Source organism: Mastigoproctus giganteus, chromosome 4 (assembly GCF_048544385.1).
Source record: "Mastigoproctus giganteus isolate SK-2022 chromosome 4, ASM4854438v1, whole genome shotgun sequence".
Lineage (NCBI taxonomy): Eukaryota > Metazoa > Arthropoda > Arachnida > Uropygi > Thelyphonidae > Mastigoproctus > Mastigoproctus giganteus.
Genome location: NC_143578.1, coordinates 23,239,125 through 23,259,421, shown reverse-complemented (window position 1 = coordinate 23,259,421; position 20,297 = coordinate 23,239,125). Strand labels below are relative to the sequence as shown.

The following is a 20,297-nucleotide window of genomic DNA, read 5'->3' as shown; positions in this document are numbered from 1 at the left end:
GTGATTTCTTAGATGAAGGAAAAATATTTTCACTTTGATTAACCCACACACACACATATGGATGGATGGATAACTACAGGTGGCTTCTGTTGATTTTATTTTACTACTGTAAACAAAAATAGTGTAATAATCAACAAATACCACATGCCTAAGTTCTATGAAATCAATGGTTGTTGACCCTAGAAATATTAAAACACGCTAAAAAAAAAAAAAAAAAAAAATATTCTTATGAAACACTATCAGGGGTGAAAAACAAATACTGGTTATGAAATACTTTCTTTCATTCTTCAAAAGAGAATAATACTGGGCCCTATGAAGAAAAAGCTGCTAAAGTGAAAATACTGAGATATGTATGAAAATTTTTGTACTTTTCTATAAAGCACTAAATAGCTTCAGCTGCACTTAATCAAGATCAACAGAAAGCTTCCGTAATAACTTAATAATGCCGTCAACAAATGAGATACAAATTTACAACAGTACTTAAGTTTTTCTTTAAATCACAAAGAAAGCTAAGAAATTCAACAATTAGCTGCTGATTGCCATATAAGTCAGTTTACAGCATTCTAAATAAATCCATCCAGCCCATTATATACACCATAAATTGCTTTATATAATCCAATAAACAGAGTATTTCTGCTATTGTTTCTCCATGAGCATAACTGCTATAATACTTAACGGTGAAAGTCAGCTATAATGACAGTTAACAAAATCTGGAAAAAAAAAAAAAAAACCGTTGGGGGTGGGGGAGAAAAAGTTACCACTTCACCCTATGCAGAATTAATGCTAGCTCTGGAGATAAGTTCTATAATGCAATGCAACAGGACAGGTACATTAACCAAAGATATGGCTGCATAAAGCTGAACGATGTGCCTTATGTCAAAATATGAAAAATTAAACAATCCTGGATCATCTTGGGTAGTATGCAAGCAGCAATAGCAAAAAGGTCCACATTAATCATCATTTCATGCTGCTCTTTTATTCACTACAGTTAAACAAGAGTTGCATATTTGCAAAAATATGCATAAAAAATTATTAATGCAGTTTTAAGTGCTTATCTCAGCAAAAAGATTTAATAAAGTTACACATAGTTTGCTTGTTATTACCACAGAATTTTAGTTTATTTATCACTATTAATTTGATAATACTGTAAATAACACTTAATGGCCAAGTTCTAATATAGGCCATATTTGTAATAATGAACTTCTGTTATATTGTTAGGAAGGGATAATTCTTAACTATAAGATATCTTGGGTGGGGGTGTGGTGTAAAAATTAAAGAAATTATCAGCTGCTAAATGCTGAAGAAAAATAAGCAGAGAACAAAATGTAGTACTGCTATAAATTTCTATCAACTGCTGCAGATCATTAAGTTAACATGGATTTTTTTTTTTTCTTTTCACTGTCTTCGACAGAAACTAACCACAAATTGATTGAAGTCACCTTTTCTGATTCATCTGCAAGCAAAATTCTTGACACCTTCAATAAATAAACGCAATTTGTTAACATCACAAATAAACTAACAGTACAGAGTCAACAGGCAAACAACAAGGTGGCATTGCAGGTCAACTGCACAGATCAACAGGCAAGTAACCAGAGGCTCATTTCTTAGTTATCCTATAGTTTGTGCTCACTACAGTGGGCATAGCACCAAAATCACTTCAATCGCTGAGCAGTATATTTATCATATTCGTTTCCTGTCTGTCAGCACACGAACAATACTACCTACTCCTCCAACCATGAAAACCTAAAAGACAAATCAAAAATAACATATGGTAACACAAAACTATAAACATTTAATTACTTCTTTAATATACCTAAATTTTCAGCAATAAATTGCTTTTTAGCAAAAGTAATTTTTACTTTTAAATAAGACAAAAAAAATTTCACAATATATTTTAATAATAGCGACACGACATGATTACCATACAACTGCAATGGTGGAAAGTGATTCTGCTTCCTTTCATAGGAATCTCCCACTTCGTCCCCAACTTCCCTTCCTACATTGGATGATCAATCCAAATCAGAAAAGAAAAGGTGTAAAGAATTCCTCCAGTCACAGATGGAAATTAGAACTCAGATATTTCCAGATGAGTGGCAGGTAGTTATCATGTCTATTAAATTTATTAGTATAATATATAATTGTACTAATAAATGTGCCACAGAGGACACATATTTAGTACAATTATATATATATATTTATTATTGAAACTATATACCTAAAATTTTTTTCTTTTATAAATGAAGCATCACATGGATCTGAATGTGATATATATTATGCTTTACCTTTACCTGACAGAGCAGGTTTAAAACAGTTAATAGTACTATTATTATATTTACTACAGTATTATTCTGGTTATAGTATTTCAGATAATAAATAGTTATGATCTTACTATTAAGTACCATTCTTGTTACAATGATGACTGAATCCATCAGCAGGTGAGTATATATGTGTGGGTGCTAAGGCAGCCATTTTTTGTAAAAAAAAAAAAAAGACAAAATTCAATTTTTTTAGTTAATTGTTTTGAAAATGAATAAGTTTGGCAAAAAAAAAAAAAAATTCTTTAAACCTAATGTATGCAATCATTAAAAATATGAATTTAAATTAGTGGATCTTTCTATCTAATTCTTGCAGTGTGCTCTCATCATGTGTGTTTTAGGAGAAGCTCAAATTGCACTGACACATGCACTGATTTACAGTAAAAAATATAAGCACCAATACAAATGAACGTGGGAGTTTCATTTTCACAAGTGAAAATGAAATATTCTGGTAAACAACTCCAGTGCCAATTGGTAAAAAGAAACAAAACTAACATGTCCTTGAACATATTAGTTTTGAGGCTATCAAACTCTGAACACTGAGTTAAATAATTTTGGAATAACTGAGAGCAAAGTGGAGGAGAAATTGTTGAAGCTAAACATAAGGCACCTGGTGTGGATGGGATCTATCCAGTTATATTAAAGGAGCCAGAAACAAAAAAAACAGACCTTTAGCCATGATTACGAGGGTATCCTTGGACTCAGGGGAGTTCCCCACGAACTGGAGTTGTGCAAATGTATCTGCAATTCACAAAGTGGGATCAAAAGGCGACACATGTAATTGGCATTAGCTTTAGTTGAGCCATATGATGCAAGAAAGCAAGCTAATAAATAAAGCATCAGCCAAAAAAAAAAAAAAAATAAATAAAAATAAAAATTAAAAACACTTTCCCATTTCACCCATCTGTTTGTCTAGTTCAGTCTTAAATATATTTAAGCTATCAACTTCCACAACAACAGATGGAAGTCTCTTCCAGTAATCAACTACCCGTGGCTAAAGGCAAACTTCCACACATCTATTCTAAAACTGTCTTTCCTCAATTTGAATCTATGTCCCCTCAAGGTTCTTAATCTGAGCAAGTGGAAGTATCCCATCAGCATTGAGCCTGTTCAAACCATTCAAGGCCTTGTACACCTCAATCAGATCACCTCACAAGCACCTAAGTCTCAGGATGCTGCAACTTACAGAATTTAAGTATCTCCTGGTAAGAGAACCTCTCTGTTCCTTTCACCAATCTTGTTGCCCTTCGCTGTACTTGTTTTAACAACTCTACATCCTTCCTAAAAGCCGGCCGGGCTAGCCGAGTGGGTAAAGTACCTGCCCGGCAACCCAAAGGTCGCGGGTTCGATTCCCGCCTCGGGCTTGGATCAAAGTACTGCAAAAACCTTGGGAGGTGCAATATGGCCACAGAAGCCGATGCGCCAACAACTACCAAATCAAAAAAAAAAAAAAAATCTCCTTCCTAAAATGAGGCCTCCAGACCCTGTATGCAGTACTCAAGGTGAGGCCTGACCATACCTTATACAAAAGGTATAATCACTCCTTGTCTCAGCTAGGAAAATTCCAAGATATGAAGCTGAGCAGTGCAGCTTCATATCTTATAAAGCTGCACTGCTCAGCAGCTGAAATGTCAAGATATGAAGTTCCGTGAGCAGTGCAGATGGGATACTCTGACAGCCCGTCTGCAGTGCTCAGATCCAACTGCACAATTACCCCCAGGTCTTTTTCATTCTGTGAGTGTAGTACCACACAGTTGGTACATTTCTCTTGGGATAATGTTACCCATATGCAATACTTTGCATTTGTCAATATTAAACTTCAGTTGCCAGTTCTCAGCCCATCTGCCTAACTTTTCTAGATCCTGTTGCAGTAGTATACTGTCTTTAGTGTCATTAACAACCCTACTTTGTATCATCTGCAAACTTGGACATTAAGCCTGATATACCATCATTGACATCATTAATAAATATACAAAACAACAATGGGCCCAGTACTGAACCCTAGGGGACTCCACTAATAACATTAGTCCACGTAGAGCAGTGTTCGTTTATTACCACTTTCTGCCATCTCCCACTCAATATTCCCTTTATCCATTGCAGCAACTTGCCCTTAATGCCATATCACTCTAATTTTTAAAGCAGTCTTCCATGTGCAGACCTGTTAGTTTAACTTCTGTTCCAGGGAAAATAATGGGGTCACTGGTTAAAGAAGCACTGCAGGATCATCTAGACAAGTCTGCAGTTATAATTCAGGCACAGACTTCCCCTTTGTTAAGGGGGAAGTCTTGTCTGACCAATTTGATTGGATACTATGATGTGGTCACAAAGGAACTGGATGCAAAAATAATTTTGATATCACACACTTGGATTTTAGGAAAGATTTTGAGACTTACACAAGTTGGAGGAGTATTGCATTTATGGCAAGTTGCTGCTATGGATAGAGGGATGGTTGAGTGGGAGAAGACAGAGAGTGGTAATCAATGGTGTAAGCTTAAGCTTATTTTTTTTGAAAAAAAAATAATTAAAAAAAAAAATTTGCGGGGAATGTTCGACTTACCTAGGGAAGGTCAGGTCAAAATTCAGGGAATCATGGGTAAAAATGGGATATATAAGGACTGGAGTTGTAGAGAAGTTATAGAGGGAGGTGTTGTTCCATAAGGGAAGGAGTTCCATAAGAGTAATAGTCGGGAAACAGCGAGAATATTGTCGGATTACAGACAAGAGGATTTGCTAGTGTAAGGGCATGAGTCGTTCAGAGTTAACAAGTTTGGAAGCAGCAAATAAGTTAGTAATCAAGGAAAGTCATGTTTGGGAATGGTAATTAATTACTGTTATGCAACTAGTAGTTTCAAGTGTTAATAAAGTTAAAATAAGTAGGCAGTTAATAAGTATATGCCACTTCAAAGTGAGTTTGATAGAGGAGAGTTTAATCTGATGTGGAAACCGTTAAAGAAACTGCTAGAAGATAAAGGAACTGGTCCAAAAGGTCGGAGAAGTGAAAATAATTGTAATTGAAAATAAAAAGTACTGTTTCGTATTATTATTTATAATCAAGAGAATAATCCAAAAAGGGGAAGAAAGGCATTCTGAAATCCTAACTGTGATATTTTGAACTAGCCTAAGGAATAACTGGATAAACAAATTGGATATTGTAAAGGAACTATTGTTTCAATTTAGTAACAAGATATGCTGAATGAACTTATTGTTTTGATTTATCCCAGTGAGGAATGTTTTGTAATATGAAGAGTTTTGTTGATCAATTTTGTAAACCTTTAAGTCAATTTCTATAATTAAACATGTTAAACTTTTTAAGTGATTGTCAATTGCCTCACTCAATTCCTAGCTAAAAATGCGATTAAACCTGAAATCTTGTAGAAGCAGTCAGAGGCCCAAGGATAACCTGATAGTTTCCATAAATAAAATTAAAGTAGGGTTTAGCTTAGTAGCCAAGTGTATATGGTTAACAATAAAAACCAAAGAATTTATGCCTAAAATTGGCGAGGCAAAGTATAAAACTATACCCTTGCGATTGACGAGCCAACCAGGATTACAATTGGCAAGTCAATACAATAAAAACTATGTAACGCTTACAATGGACACTGCTCTTCATGGACTAACGTTATTAATGGAGTCCCCCAGAGTTCAGTGTTGGGCTTGTTGTTTTCTGTATTTATCAATGATATTGATGAAGGTATATCAGGCTTAATGTCCAAGTTTGCAGATGATACGAAAGCTGGTAGGGTTGTTAATGACAGTACAGATGGTATTCTACTGCAACAGAATATAGAAAAGATGAACAAAAGATAGGCTGAGATGTGGCAACTGAAGTTTAACATTGACAAATGCAAAGTACTGCATATGGGTAGCAGTAACCCCAGAATAACATACCAACTGTGCAGTACTTCACTCAGGGTAGTGGAGAATGAATAAGACCTGGGAGTAATTATGCAGTCAGATATGAAGTTTTCTAAGCAATGCTCAGAAAACTGACAGTCATGGTGTCTGGTCAATGATATACGGGAATTTTTCCAGTAGGGATAAGGAGGTGATTATCCTCTTGCATAAGGCAGTGGTAAGGCCACACCTTGAGTACTGTATACAGGTCTGGAGGCATCATTTTAGGATGGATGTAGAGCTGCTAGAACAAGTACAGAGAAGGGCAACGAGATTGGTGAATGGAACAAAGGGTTGCTCTTACAAAGAAAGACATCTACAGACTAAGCAACTGCAAGGTGATCTGATTGAGGTGTACAAGTCCTTGAATGGTTTGAGCAATCAATGCTGCTGAGGGGATTCTTCCTCTTGATCAGGTTCCACAACTGAGGGAGCATAAATTCAAATTGTGGAAAGACAGTTGTAGAATGGATGTGCAGAAGGAAATTTCCCTTTAGCCCACAAGTGGTTGATTGCTGGAACAAACTTCCATTTGTCGCTGCATTGTGGAAGTTGACAGCTTATATAAATTCAAGGCTGAACTAAAACTTTTGGAGTGAATGGATAGGTGAAACGAGAAGGTTTTTTTTTCTCACTAATGCTAGTTTGTTTTCACGTGTGCCACTCTCCACTAATCTTAGCAGCATGAGGCTTCTTCCCACGGCAACAAATTAGGCTATGTCCAAAGAAGAGAGATTAATTCAAACAAAAAAAAAACAAACATACATATACCAACAGTGTTATTTTAAAAAATAGTTTAAAAATATACATTTTAAATATAAAAATTATGGATTATTTACAGTTGTTGTGTTCATAATAGATTTAAATGTAGGGCAGTGTCAAAATGTGAACAATTTGACTTATTTCTTGCTGATAGAAGGGCTTAAAAATGTTGAACCTTAAGGGATTATCTGCTTGATTGCATGACAGCCAATGCTCTCATGCTGAAGGGTTTATTCACTTAAGTAGAAATTTCTTCAATGCTCTGAAAACATCTACCATAATACAGCAAAATCTTCAATGTGGTAAAAAAAAAACTGCATCTTCCATCCAAATTTCTAATAATTCAGTCTGAATTTCTCCCTTGTGAGGCACTGCACTTCATGAAGGATGGGGACCACTAGATCACTTCAGTTGGGAAATAATAAAAAATACTGCAATTATGAATGATAGCTTATTTTTATAATGCCTAGCTATCCCAACAAAAAATAATTAAAATTTTAATGAAAAATATTTATAAATATTCACAATATAAGTGGTAAAAAAAGTGTTTAAAACATTAGTATCAATATGCTCCATTTGCATCATGGAATTATAGTGTTTTATTTTTGTTATTCCAATGTTACGATTTAGTATTTGAGGTATTTGTAAATTTCTAATTGCAGTTATGTACATATTCTCAAAAAAGCCAAGCTAGAAAATACAGCAATAAACAAGGGCAAGTCAAATAAAAATGGGAATTATTCTTTTAACCAATAAATGGTTTTATTTTACAAAACCAACACCCAAACAGTTTAGGCACTTATACCATATGTACACCAGATTTTTTTATATCCTGCCTAGAAAAAAAAATTTTGGTTCCCATTGGCACCCTGCTTTACAGCTTCCTTCATTTAATTGCCTGGGTGGATTAATGCACTGCAAGGTTGGTTTTCTATCTTCCAAAAACATGAAAATTGTAATGCTGCAAGTCCTGACTATACAGAAGATGCTCAAATGACTTCCCATGTTTGTCAATAATGTGATGAGCCATATATGGTTCCACATACTGTCATGTAACAAAATAACACCATCTGGATCTCTTTTTTTTTGATGATGCCATGTTCTGGATCAACTTCATGCATAACTTTGTGAGCTGAGTAAAATACATGTGAAACAATACAACAGTTCCTTCAGGCGAAAGAACAGCATTAGCATAACCTTCCCAATGCTTTTGAAAATCTTGAACTTCTTTAGCTACAGGCACTCCAATGACCCATGACTAATATTACTCTTCACTCCACCTATCACATCAAATGATGCTTCACACAATTCCAATTGCAAACATTTCTGTTTATCGTTAAACTTTTCACACACACTTTGGAATCCACTTCACGCAGCCCTTCTTGTATCAAATAAATTACGGATGATGGTACAGCCAGGTGACCTATATTTAGCTTTCTGGCCATACTTTTAACTTTTATACACCAATCCACTCTTAGGATGTTATCTGTCAAAACAATTTCTTCTGTGACAAATGTGTGAGTTTGTCCTTGGCTAGGTCATTCTACAGAGCTTTTCTCCCTTTGTGATAACAATACATATATTCTTACACTTGTTTTGAGATGACAAAGTGGCAAGACAAAGTTGTTAATATACACTTTTTCCATTGTGGCACATGATTCAAATATACCAGTTGACAAAATATATAAAAAAGATTATCAAAGTTTATAAAAATTTCATTTTCATTTTACTCACTCTTGTATGTTGACACCAATTAATGCTATAAACTATAAATGTACTTTTAAGTTATTCAATTTTCTGAAACAAAAGTTTTAACATTTAAATAAATATTCTTTACTGATGTACTAGAAGGAGAAATACTATACAAAAGCATATGACTATCACATCACATCAGCACATGCCAGGAGCTGTGATTGGTATTGTCTTAAACAGAACAATATAGTCTTTAGATCTAATCATTTTAATATATATGTATACCTTTTCATGCCAGGCAAGCAAATGAGCACTACTTCCTTCAGATGGGTTCTCAAAGCCTTTGTATATGCATTTCATAAGAAGATCAATGAGATCACGATCTAAGGAATTCACAACCCTTTCCATTTCACTGACCTTTATTGACAACAAGACCCTCATAATTAAATTAAAGGAGGCCTCCTAAAATAAAGAAACAGAAAAACTATTTCTTCACATTGGTCAGTTGTATTATTAAGAAAAAGAACTTCATTAAAACTTGAGTTTTTGTCAGATAACAATCATCTAGGAAAGCTTTTCCCAAACTTTTTTTTATACAATACTAAATTAAATGGATACCTTCTGTTTGCCCTCTCCCTTTTATAGATACTGTATTCATTGGTATTAATGGAAACTATACATTTCATTTTTTTTTAAATGTATGAAAATAAAATCACATAATTTATCTCACAATATTTAAATGTAAAATACTCACACAGACCAGTAGTTTGATGTTCCTAATCACAATTTGATAGTGCTCTCTCTCTCTCTCTCTCTCTCTCTCTCTCTTCCTAAGTACAGGTAATTCCCAAACCTCCAGTACACCTAGGGTTGTACTGGAGGTTTGAGAAATGGAGAATAGAAATGGAGATGTTTTTGGAGGGTCTACCCACTTAATGTGAAACATTTAACATTTTTGTTTGTTTTACTCTAAATTTATAATAAAATGTGTAACTTTCCATCATTTAATTTATTCTAACAGTTCCTACCTGCTAAATAACTGCTTCCAATTCTTAAAATGGAACTTGTGTTCCAGCTGCATTCCATTTAGAAACTTCAAGGGGGAGCACTTAACAGTTATAGTTACCACACAATCAATGCCATAATTTGAAATTAACTTAAACTGAAAATAATTCTAAAAATTTTATAATTATAGAAACCTAGGTTAAATCACTATGCACACATTCTTAATTATGACTTTTAATTGCCTTGAGAATAGAATCTCAAAGCAGATCTGAAATACTGACATTAACCGCAATTTTATTTAGTTAATTGAATGAGTTAATAGAAATCCTTTTTTTCCACTTCTGGGTAACAATCATTAAATTAATATATTTAAAAATAATAATTTTTCTGGAGAGAACCAATGCCAGAAATCATTAATTACTTTGTCTTATTTAGTTTTTAAGTTTACTTCATACGTTTAAGTACCTAATGCTTTTTTATAATAAAAATGATAATACTTCTATAATCAGCTATTTCAATTGAGACAAAGATACATTTGTATCTCTATCTCAAAGCTTATAAGTCAAAATATTATGATAGGTTGATTTTATGATCTTGTTTAGTTTTAAAGCAGCTTATATGGTGTTATTGTTGTTGTTGTTGTTATTTTGGTTTTTAGGAGCATTAGCAACTAAGGCCATATTGCTCCGGGAATATGCGGTGGTCATTCCTTGACCTTTCCGCATCCTCCGTATTTGGTGGTGACGGGCTCGAACCCCGGTCTAATCAAGAAGCGTGTGCTACGCACTGCTGCTCCTTCCCACCTGGCTACGCTTATATGGTGAAAAATGCTATCGGCCTCTAATTTAAGGATTAGAGACAAATTATAATTTGTCTAATCCTTAAATTTATTCAAATTATCCACTTTCACAACGCCAGACAGAAGTTTGTTCCAACTATCCATTACTCTCTGGCTGAAAGTAAATTTTCAAAGTATTATTTTTGAAACCATCATTTTTCAATTTAAATTTATGTACCTTTATGTTTATCATCTAAGAAAAAGTAAAAAGTTAGTTTACACATTCTATTTAAAGCCTAAAACATCAATCAAGTCTCCTCTTGGGTGCCTAGTTTCCAGGGGCTATAATCTGCAGTCTTTCTTAAGAAAATCCTTTTGGTGGTCTTGCCTAATCTCATTACTCCTCTCTATCCCTACTGAAAAAAAAAATTCCTGTTTATCACTGACAGAACACTATGAGCTGTCCTCGCAGCCTATCTGTACTGCTCCGAGAACTTCATTCATATTGGACTGTGCAATTACCTCTTGGTCTATCATAGGTGTGGTACTACTGAACTGATACGCTATTATACGATTACTGATACCCATATACATACCTTGCATTTATTAATGTTCAACCTCAAATGCCACTTTCCAGCCCATATGCCTAATTTCTCTAGGTCTTATTGCAGTGGCACACAGTGGCGTAACCAGTATGGGGCTGCAGCCCCTCCGAGCCTATACTCTACTCTGATATTTTAGCTTTGTACTACTATTTTCCATATTTCAAAACACTATTCCAATTTCAATTTAATTACTATTTGATAACACCGCACAAATGAAAGTTCAACTATGTCCCTTACTGTACCGAAGTTATCAGCTCGAGCTCTGCATACTTTTGCCATCGCGCATCTAACTTTTGCGGCTTTTGTTTGGCTGGTTCAACTGTAAATATGTATAAGTAGGTAGGCTAATACCTAAAAAGAGTTTCGGCTTAGTTGTAAAGTGACATCAGTGCGATTTGCAGCTTTTGTTTGTATGTGTTTCTTTGGTGTAGTTACAATTTGTGTTTCTGTAAAAATTTATAATCCACACTTGGATAAATTTAATTGCAAGAGGCAAAAAATAGAAAGGAGGTAATTAAATTTTAAATTGGTGTATAAAGTTTATATTGAGTATTTGTAAAAAATTTAGATTTCATTTCGTTGATTCTCACAATTGCTTTTGTTAGGCTTTAATTTACCAGCACACGTTTATTGACTAAATTACTCAATATAAAAGATAAGCTTTTTTCATCAAAAGTAAATGTTCCACATTATATTTCACTTTTTTCTTTGTACATACAATTACAATCCCAAACTTGGTGCTAAGCTTGGGGATCTAGCTTCCAGCAAACTGCATATAAGAGATATGAAGTCAGTTAAATTGGGGCAATGTTGCATAATTGTGGCCTAATAATGATCTGTTGAAAAATGATTAAAGAAGTTTACTAGAGGATTAAATTTGAGAACTATCTGACCAGTGGCACAATTTTTATTTGACAGAAAAACTAAAAACACATCTTCCTCAGAAGTTAAAAATGAAATTTCAAAATTTACATTTTTTCAAAATTCTCGAAAACAAAAAAAAATTTATTTTTCAACATATTAGGCCCCCAATTATGCAATTTACATCAATTTAACTGACCTTGCATCTATTTCTGTTTCCGAAATCCTCATGCTTAGCCTCGAATTTGAGGACCCCATATAAAATTTTGCTTGACTTGGTTTCTTTTTTAGATAAAATGGAAAAACGAAAACAAAAGTTCAATGTTGCAATTTGTGGCAAAAAAATTCAAAACGAGTGATGATGGTGCATCTGAGCATCAAAATTCTGTTGAAGTCCAGGATATGAAGAGAATGCAGAGGAAATTGAAGTTCAAATCAATGAAAAGTGTGAAGTTAATGACAAAAAAAATGTTTAACGTGGATTTAATCAAGACTTTGAGTAGTGTTTGTGTTCCTGATTCTAACTATAAATTTCCTGGATCTATCGATCAAAAAGAAAAGTTTAATAGATGTTTTCAATTTTCTTGGTTGAGAAAATACGACTGGTTTGCCTATTCAAAAATATAAAAATGCTGCATATCATAAATATTCTGTTCTGTTTTCTAGTACAAATGTAGGTCATAATTAGACTCAACAGGTTGGACATTTAGTGAAAACTGGGTATAATAAGTGGAAACATGCCACTAGAGATTTTAACTTGGATATTACTATTATGCACTATCATGGAATATCCTTACATTGAGCTAATGATTTACACCAAGTTCTTAGTGACAAACGTTTATCCGTACAAGAATTGCTGGATAAAGAAAAATACGAAGAACGAATGAAAAACTGGAAAAGCCTGGTGCAATAATTAAAACGATTCTACTTTGTGGAAAGCAAGGAATACCGTTAAGAAGTCATCGAGACAGTGGGCCCATTAACTTATCAGAAGCTATAAACTACAATGAAGGAAACTTTTGAGTTTAATTAAGGGAACAAGTTGACTCCGGGGGACACTGTATTAGAAAATCATTTAAGAACTGCCGGTAAAAATTCATTATACACTAGTGCGGGCATCCAGAATGAAATAATTGAATGTTGTGGTTCTATAATTCAGAAACAGATTGTGAACAAGGTGAAGAAAGCTAAATATTTTTCTTTGTTAGCTGACAAAACTACAGACATTTCAACAAATGTCGCTTTGTGTCAGATACGTTGACGAAGCAAATTTTCAAATGTGCAAAAATTTTCTTTCATTTGCCCCTCAATTCTGCAACTAGTGAAAATATATCGAAAGAAATAATTAATCAACTTGAAAAATTTGGGCTATATATAAAAAATATCTGCGGACAAGGATATGATGGTGCTGGGGCAACGAGAGGCAGAATAAATGGCGTCCAGGCACATATACGAGAATTAAACCCAAAAGCACTTTATATGCACTGCAAATCTCATTGCTTAAATTTAGCAATTTCGAATTCATGTGATTTGCAAGATATCTGAAACTGCATGGGAATCATTTAAAAAGTTTACGCATTCTTTCAGTATCCAAAGAGGCAGTTGGTATTAGAAGAACAGATAAGAGAATTGTGTCCGAATTCCAAGGAAAAGCATCTCAAAAAAATGTGCCCCACTAGATGGGTGAACAGGCAAGAATCTGCAATTATATTCATCGAATTGTTAGAACCGACGTTTGCAGCATTAACAGTAATAAGCTCATGGGAAGATAAAGATACAGCAACAAATGCACAATTACTTCTCAATTCCATCCAGAAAGGTAATTTTTTGGTTGCTTTATATATTATTAAAAAAGTATTCAGCAATAGTATTGGCTTGAGTAAATACTTACAAATCATGAATATCAATCTAAAAATGTTAAAAAATTGTTAAAAATTAGCCTAATCAATGTTGCTACAATGGATAAAAGGATGGTTAAGTGGGAGAAGACAGAGGGTGGTAATCAATGGGTGCTGCTCTTCGTGGACTAATGTTATTAGTGGAGTCCCACAGGGTTCGGTGTTGGGTCCACTGTTGTTTTGTGTATTTATCAATGATATTGATGAAGGTATATCAGGCTTAATGTCGAAGTTTGCAGATGACACAAAGGTTGGCAGGGTTGTTAATGACAGTAATGGCAGTGTGCTACTGCAACAGGATCTAGATAATTTGGGCAGATGGGCTAAGAAGTGGCAACTGAAGTTTAACCTTGACAAATGCAAAGTACTGCATATGGGTAGAAGTAACCCCAGAGAAACGTACCAACTGTGTGGTACTACACTTAAGGTGGTAGAAAATGAAAAAGATCTGGGAGTAATTGTGCAGTCAGATATGAAGTTTTCTGAGCAATGCAGACAGGCTGCTAGGGCAGGTCATGGGGTTTTGTCAATGATATATAGGAATTTTGCTAGCAGGGAAAAGGAGGTGATTGTCCCTCTGTATAAGGCAATGGTCAGGCCACGCCTTGAGTACTGCGTACAGGTCTGGAGGCCTCATTTTAAGAAGGATGCAGATTTGCTTGAGCGTGTACAGAGAAGAGCAACACGATTGGTGAGGGGAATGAAGGGATCCTCTTACCAAGAGAGGCTTAAGTTCTGCAAATTGCAGTGGCTGGAGACTAGGCACCTGTGCGGTGATCTGATTGAGGTCTATAAGGCCTTGAATGGGTTGAGCACGCTGAATTCTGATGGGATCCTTCCACTTGTTCAGATTACGAACCTACGGGGACATAAGTTCAAATTAAGAAAGGACAGATGTAGAATAGATGTGCGGAAATTTGCCTTTAGCCAGCGGGTGGTTAATTGTTGGAACAAACTTCCATCTGCCGTTGTGGAAGTTGACAGGTTAAATAAATTTAAGGAGGAACTGGACAGGCATTTGGAGGGAATGGTGTGATTTTTTTTTTTTTTTTTTTGGCTGATGCTGCATAAGCTCATACACTTGCTTTCTTGCATCACGTGCCACTACTACTACTACTACTACTATAGTACTACAAGAAATGAGATCAGATGCCTTCAAACAATTTCATCATCTTTTTTAGAAGTTCAGGTTTATGGAAAAATTAACAAATAAGTTTGAAGGTACCACGAATTACAGGTCGTCATACCAACCGCTGTAATACACCGTGCGATAATGCAAAGGACTATTATCGGATCTCGACTTTTTTGCCGTTTTTAGATAATTTCTTAAATCAGATCGAGTCTCGTTTTTTAACACATAAGGATGTTTTATCTCTTTATGTATCTCCTTCCAAAAAGTAATGCTACTGAAGATAGCTATATTCAAAATTTACAAAAACTATTTTCATTTTATGCAGATGAACTTTTAAATAGTGATAGCTTTGTTAATGAAAATATGTTAATTTTGGAATATAACCTCCGGCAGAAGGAATGTGCTGAAAAACTACAAAATACTGTGACCACCATAGAAACCTTAGCAATATGTAATAAAGATATATATCCAAATATATATCAGTTACTGAAAATATTTGCCATTTTACCGGTATCCAATGCGAAAGTTGAAAAATCTAATTCAAACTTAAATCATTTAAAAAGTTATTTAAGAAACTGTATGGGGGAGGAAAGGCTGGAGGGATTAGTTCTTTTGAATATATACTATGACATAATCATTAATCCTGAAGAAGTCATAAATCTTCTCGGAGAAAAAAAAAGGTGTTTAAATATAAATATATAACTAGCTTACGTTTCTAATGCCCACTTAGTATTTTGTTGAGTATAGAGGGCTTTTTTTTTTTTCCTTTTTCGAATACAAATGTATAGTTTTACGTTGGTTTTGCCTATTTTCATGAAGAGTATAAAATGTTTATTTATTTATTTTTTATTGTAGATCCTTGAAATAAAGTTTGGGAAGACATTTATTTTGTTATCTGGGTGGTCAGGAGTGCGAGTGCACTAGCACACACTCTGAGTGGACCGGGGTTCAAGCCCGTGACTGCTAAATACGATTAACATTTGTATTGATTGATTTATTGTAAACTCCACTGACCTGATGGTTGTGCCGGAGTATAAACAAGAACATTTTTTTTTTTTAAATAAAAAGACATGCACAAAAAAAAAAAAAAAAAATTGAAGGGATAATGGTCTTGGGGGGGGGGGAGATATCTGTAAAAATTTTAAATTTACGGACTAGTAAAAACTCACGTACAATTTTTCTCAGGATGTGCAGTGAGAACCTCCAGCATGTCATGTAATCCCCCACACCTTACTTTCCAGGCTGCTACATGTTCAAGAATTAATTTCACTTCTGCGTGTGGCTGCCATTACTGTTAATCTGTGTATCCCCAAACTAACAGCTTTTCAACCCACTTAATACTACCTTGATAGCAACAGCAAATTTTTCAACCATTTAGCCTCTTGGCAGGGATGGGCCTATCACACCCCACGCCATGAGTTACCATCCCCACCAAGAGGAGGTAGGTCGCTACATCTTGCTGGGCATCACCTTTCTTCTTGTATATACTATTTTAGCAAAATTGACAAAGTAACCAAATCTGTTACGTTCTGTAAACAATTCCTTTAAATTCAGAGCAGTGAGAGCAAGCATCCCTCGCTCCAGTCTTGCTCTAATGTCCTCATAAAACACAACAGAGGGAACAGGCTGGGGGGGGTAGGCATGCTCTTGGTTAGGAAAGTACATAATATTCTAAAACAGTATATCCAACTGACATAGTTTTCCAGCTTAATGTTATTGGCTGTGATTTTTTTTTTTTTTTTTTTTTTGGTAGTTGTTGGCGCATCGGCTTCTGTGGCCATAATGCACCTCACAAGGTTTTTGCAGTACTTTGATCCAAGCCCGAGGCGGGATTCGAACCCGCGACCTTTGGGTTGCCAGGCAGGCACTTTACCCACCCGGCTAGCCCGGTCGGCAATATTGGCTGTGAGCAAGCAACCTATGACTTGCTTGTTCGCTCAGTAGCAGAACATTTCTGAATTTACTTGATGACTGTTTTCTATACTAGTATGATACACAAACAAGAGAAAGCAATACATAAAGAGGCTCCTCGTCAATTAAGAATCTTCACATAAAGGAACCACTAGAGATTCCACACTACATAGGGATGTGGGATTTATTTAAAGATAACTTCTATCAAGAGTAAAGGGAAGCAATTTGTTTTTTTGAAAAGGCGATTTACAATGGTTTTAAGCACTGTAATTGCCTTTGGCAGTTTTCAAATTCTTATCAGTTGAACCAACTGATGTTGTTAGCAAATGCTAAATGGGAAGTAACCATAGAAACTCCTACTACAATTATTTCCCATTTAGCACCAACTAAGAGATACTGTTCAAGATATAAACCAGAGGCATCCAACCTTTTTTTGGCTAGGGGACCAAAACAGATAAAAGAGTAAACAATGCAAGAACAGCACCTTACTACTAATTAAACATTTTCTGAAACAGAATTTAGCTTGTTATAAATGTTTATACTTTTATTGAATAGGAAATTTTGGATGGATAGCATTCAGGAAATATCGCTGCATATTGAGGAGCAATATTCCAATTTGAAAAGTAAAATAATGAACCAATATATACCCCCAAAAGAATGAAAGAGAAGCTGAAAACTACATAGCAAAGAATGGAATGAATTATATTCAGAATCAGACAGTTAGATAGGAAGAGAAATACATGGATTAGGCAGCAAACTCAAGTAAAGAACATTCTTATCAAAACTAAATGACTGAAATCATCTTGGGCAAGGCACATAGCTCGAAGACATGACAGATGGACTAAGAAAATAACAGAATGATACCAAAGAGGAGCTAAAAGAAAACCTGGAAGAAACAACGAAGATGGATAGATGAAATTCAAGAGTTTGTGGGCAGTAAATGGATGCCCATTGCACAAAACAGAAGGAACTGGAAAGTTGCTGGAGAGGCCTTCGTTCTGCAGTGAATTGAAAATGGCTGCTGATGATGATGATTAAACATGAAAAAATTAATAATAAAAATATTTATACTTGGCTACATTATAAACTGTTAAAAGTTGTAGCAGAAAATACACAGTATGACAACTTGCATCATAATTTTTTTTAGTAATCATTGCAATTATAAATAAGTTAATTTATTTTTGTAGTGTTCATATCAAGGTGTACCCACGTTTTCTTTCTATCACTAACACAAAAAAAAAAGAAAATAAATAATAATAATAATATATATATATATATATATATATAAAATTTTGGATATGGTTCAAAAAGGGGAAATAAAGCAAAAATGTAAATCTAATGTCAGCAAAGGTAAAAGTTGATACATGATCAGGTATTTCATCAGGGGAATGCACCTGACCATGTATCAAAATACATATCCAGTTTATTTTATCTTCCCAATATTTCTACAGTTTTAATTCATTGGTATTATATACTATATATATTTTATATATATATATATATATATATATATATATATATATATATATATAAATTTTTATAAGCAATGTAGTGGATAATACATTGCAGCTATACTAATTTTCTTTCTTTTCTTTTTTTCTATTCTTTTGCATATTTAGTTAGAGTTTATTCTATATGTTTATATCAGGGGTCGGCAACCATTTTTGAGTGAAGAGCCATTTTTGATCTAAATAAAAAAAAAAAAAAAAAGAATTCGAAAAGCCACACCTCAGCTCAAGCTGTAATGAGGGGGGGGGGTTAAGAAATGGAATAGAGTGGGAAAGTGTTTTATTAAAAAATATTTTTTGAAATATTATTTATTAATACTGAAAAAACGTAACAAACATCCAATTATGTACAAATTAATGTGACTTTTGCTGCTGAACTTCTCTTGCGAGTCACTCAACATAAGGTGAGTATGCCATAATTTTCATTTTTAAACACGCTGAGATTCACATTGTTCAGACAGTTTCTTGATTTATTTTTTAATATAGTTCATGCTCGAAAATAGTTTCTCGCAGAAATACGTCACTTGTCGTACATGTGGCTAAAAGTTAACGAGCCACAGTTGCCAACCCGTTGGACATAACTACCAAATATATCTTTGAATTTTAAAAAAATGCTTACTTTTCTTTAATAGGATAAAGAAAATTTCTTGCATACCACTATACACCAGTGAGCATACACAGGCAATTCATATGACAACACAACTAGTTGACCAAGCTACATAGTGACAGATTGTGTTGATGACCACTTCCTGTAGTGGAAGAGCCTCCGTAGAGGTGCAAAAGATAGAATCACTGTGGTTTCTTTTAATAGTGAAACACTTTGCTACTAGGAAGTGTTTAATTTTCCTTTTTATCTTTATTAGAGAAGGTGCACAACAAACTAAAATGAACTTTTAAATCATCTGAAGTCAATTCAGAACAAAACACAGATTCATTATCCAAATACATAGGCCTGCCCATGTATTTGGAAATACATAGTTCATTCAATATGTTTTAGAAGTAAAATTTTATTAACAATAAGTAGAATATTACCTCTTGAGACTCAGTCAATTTCAATTTTAATTATTGAAAAGTCTAAATGAATCCTCTTAAATGACTTGGGTCTTCAAAAAAAGTCCTACTGCTCTAGAGACCAAAGCTCTGGAATCCACCTATTTCATCTGTTATGTATAAGTCACATCTTTTGAAGTTATTGACACGCATCATGAAGAGATTCAATATTCCTTATGTTGAAAGTACAGTTTTAAAACAATTTTCATAAGTGACAAACTTGGCCAATCCTATCAGTAATGTTGAGGTATCCAGATCAGGTAGATGCTGCCTCTATTTTTCCAGTATTAATGGGGGAGGGGAGCCAAGGCTGCATTATGTTAAGGAGCTTGTTATATCTTACTGTTTATATGCTATATCTAAAAATTCCATCAACTTAAACATAAAAATTCCTGATTCTGTGATATTCATTTGTTGCCTCTATTGTTTTTTTTTTTTTTTTTTACCTTTTTTTTAATGGAATTAATTCCTCCTCTGCCTCTCAACTTCATCTACATCAATGCATCATGAATAGTTATCAAACAAACTTATCTGCAAAAAGAACTAAACCTCTCAAAAACTTCCCAATACATTTGACAAGTAAACATGGTTTCAGTTCTAATCTCTATCACTTGCCTCAACCACCACTCATCTCACATATCCTAATTGTTAGCTCAACGATTCCTTCCACTTTAGTACATGTGCAATGGCCACTCGAATATGCCATTTCAGAAGCTTCCTAATCTGGAATTTCCTCTTTGATTTCCTTGGCATAAAATCTCTTTACCTGATTCTGTGATATTCATTTGTTGCCTCTATTGTTTTTTTTTTTTTTTTTACCTCTAATTTATTATTCAACTTCTCAACTTTCTTACTTTAAAACTCAACTTTCTCCAATCTAATTTTC

The 20,297-nt window shown here is 34.3% G+C and overlaps 1 protein-coding gene across 1 annotated transcript in view; it reads right to left on the bottom strand.

Annotated features, from left to right (window-relative positions):
* Positions 1-859: 859 nt before the first annotated feature.
* Positions 860-20,297, bottom strand: part of LOC150086469 (actin-related protein 2/3 complex subunit 5-B-like) — a 40,659-nt gene continuing 21,221 nt past the window's right edge. The window contains exons 3-4 of the mRNA XM_090371409.1: positions 8,949-9,125; positions 860-1,743 (exon numbers count right to left, since the gene is read on the bottom strand). Coding sequence (XP_090227535.1) covers positions 1,681-1,743; positions 8,949-9,125 — 240 coding nt within the window. The 3' untranslated portion in view covers positions 860-1,680. The remainder of the gene's footprint in view (positions 1,744-8,948; positions 9,126-20,297) is intronic.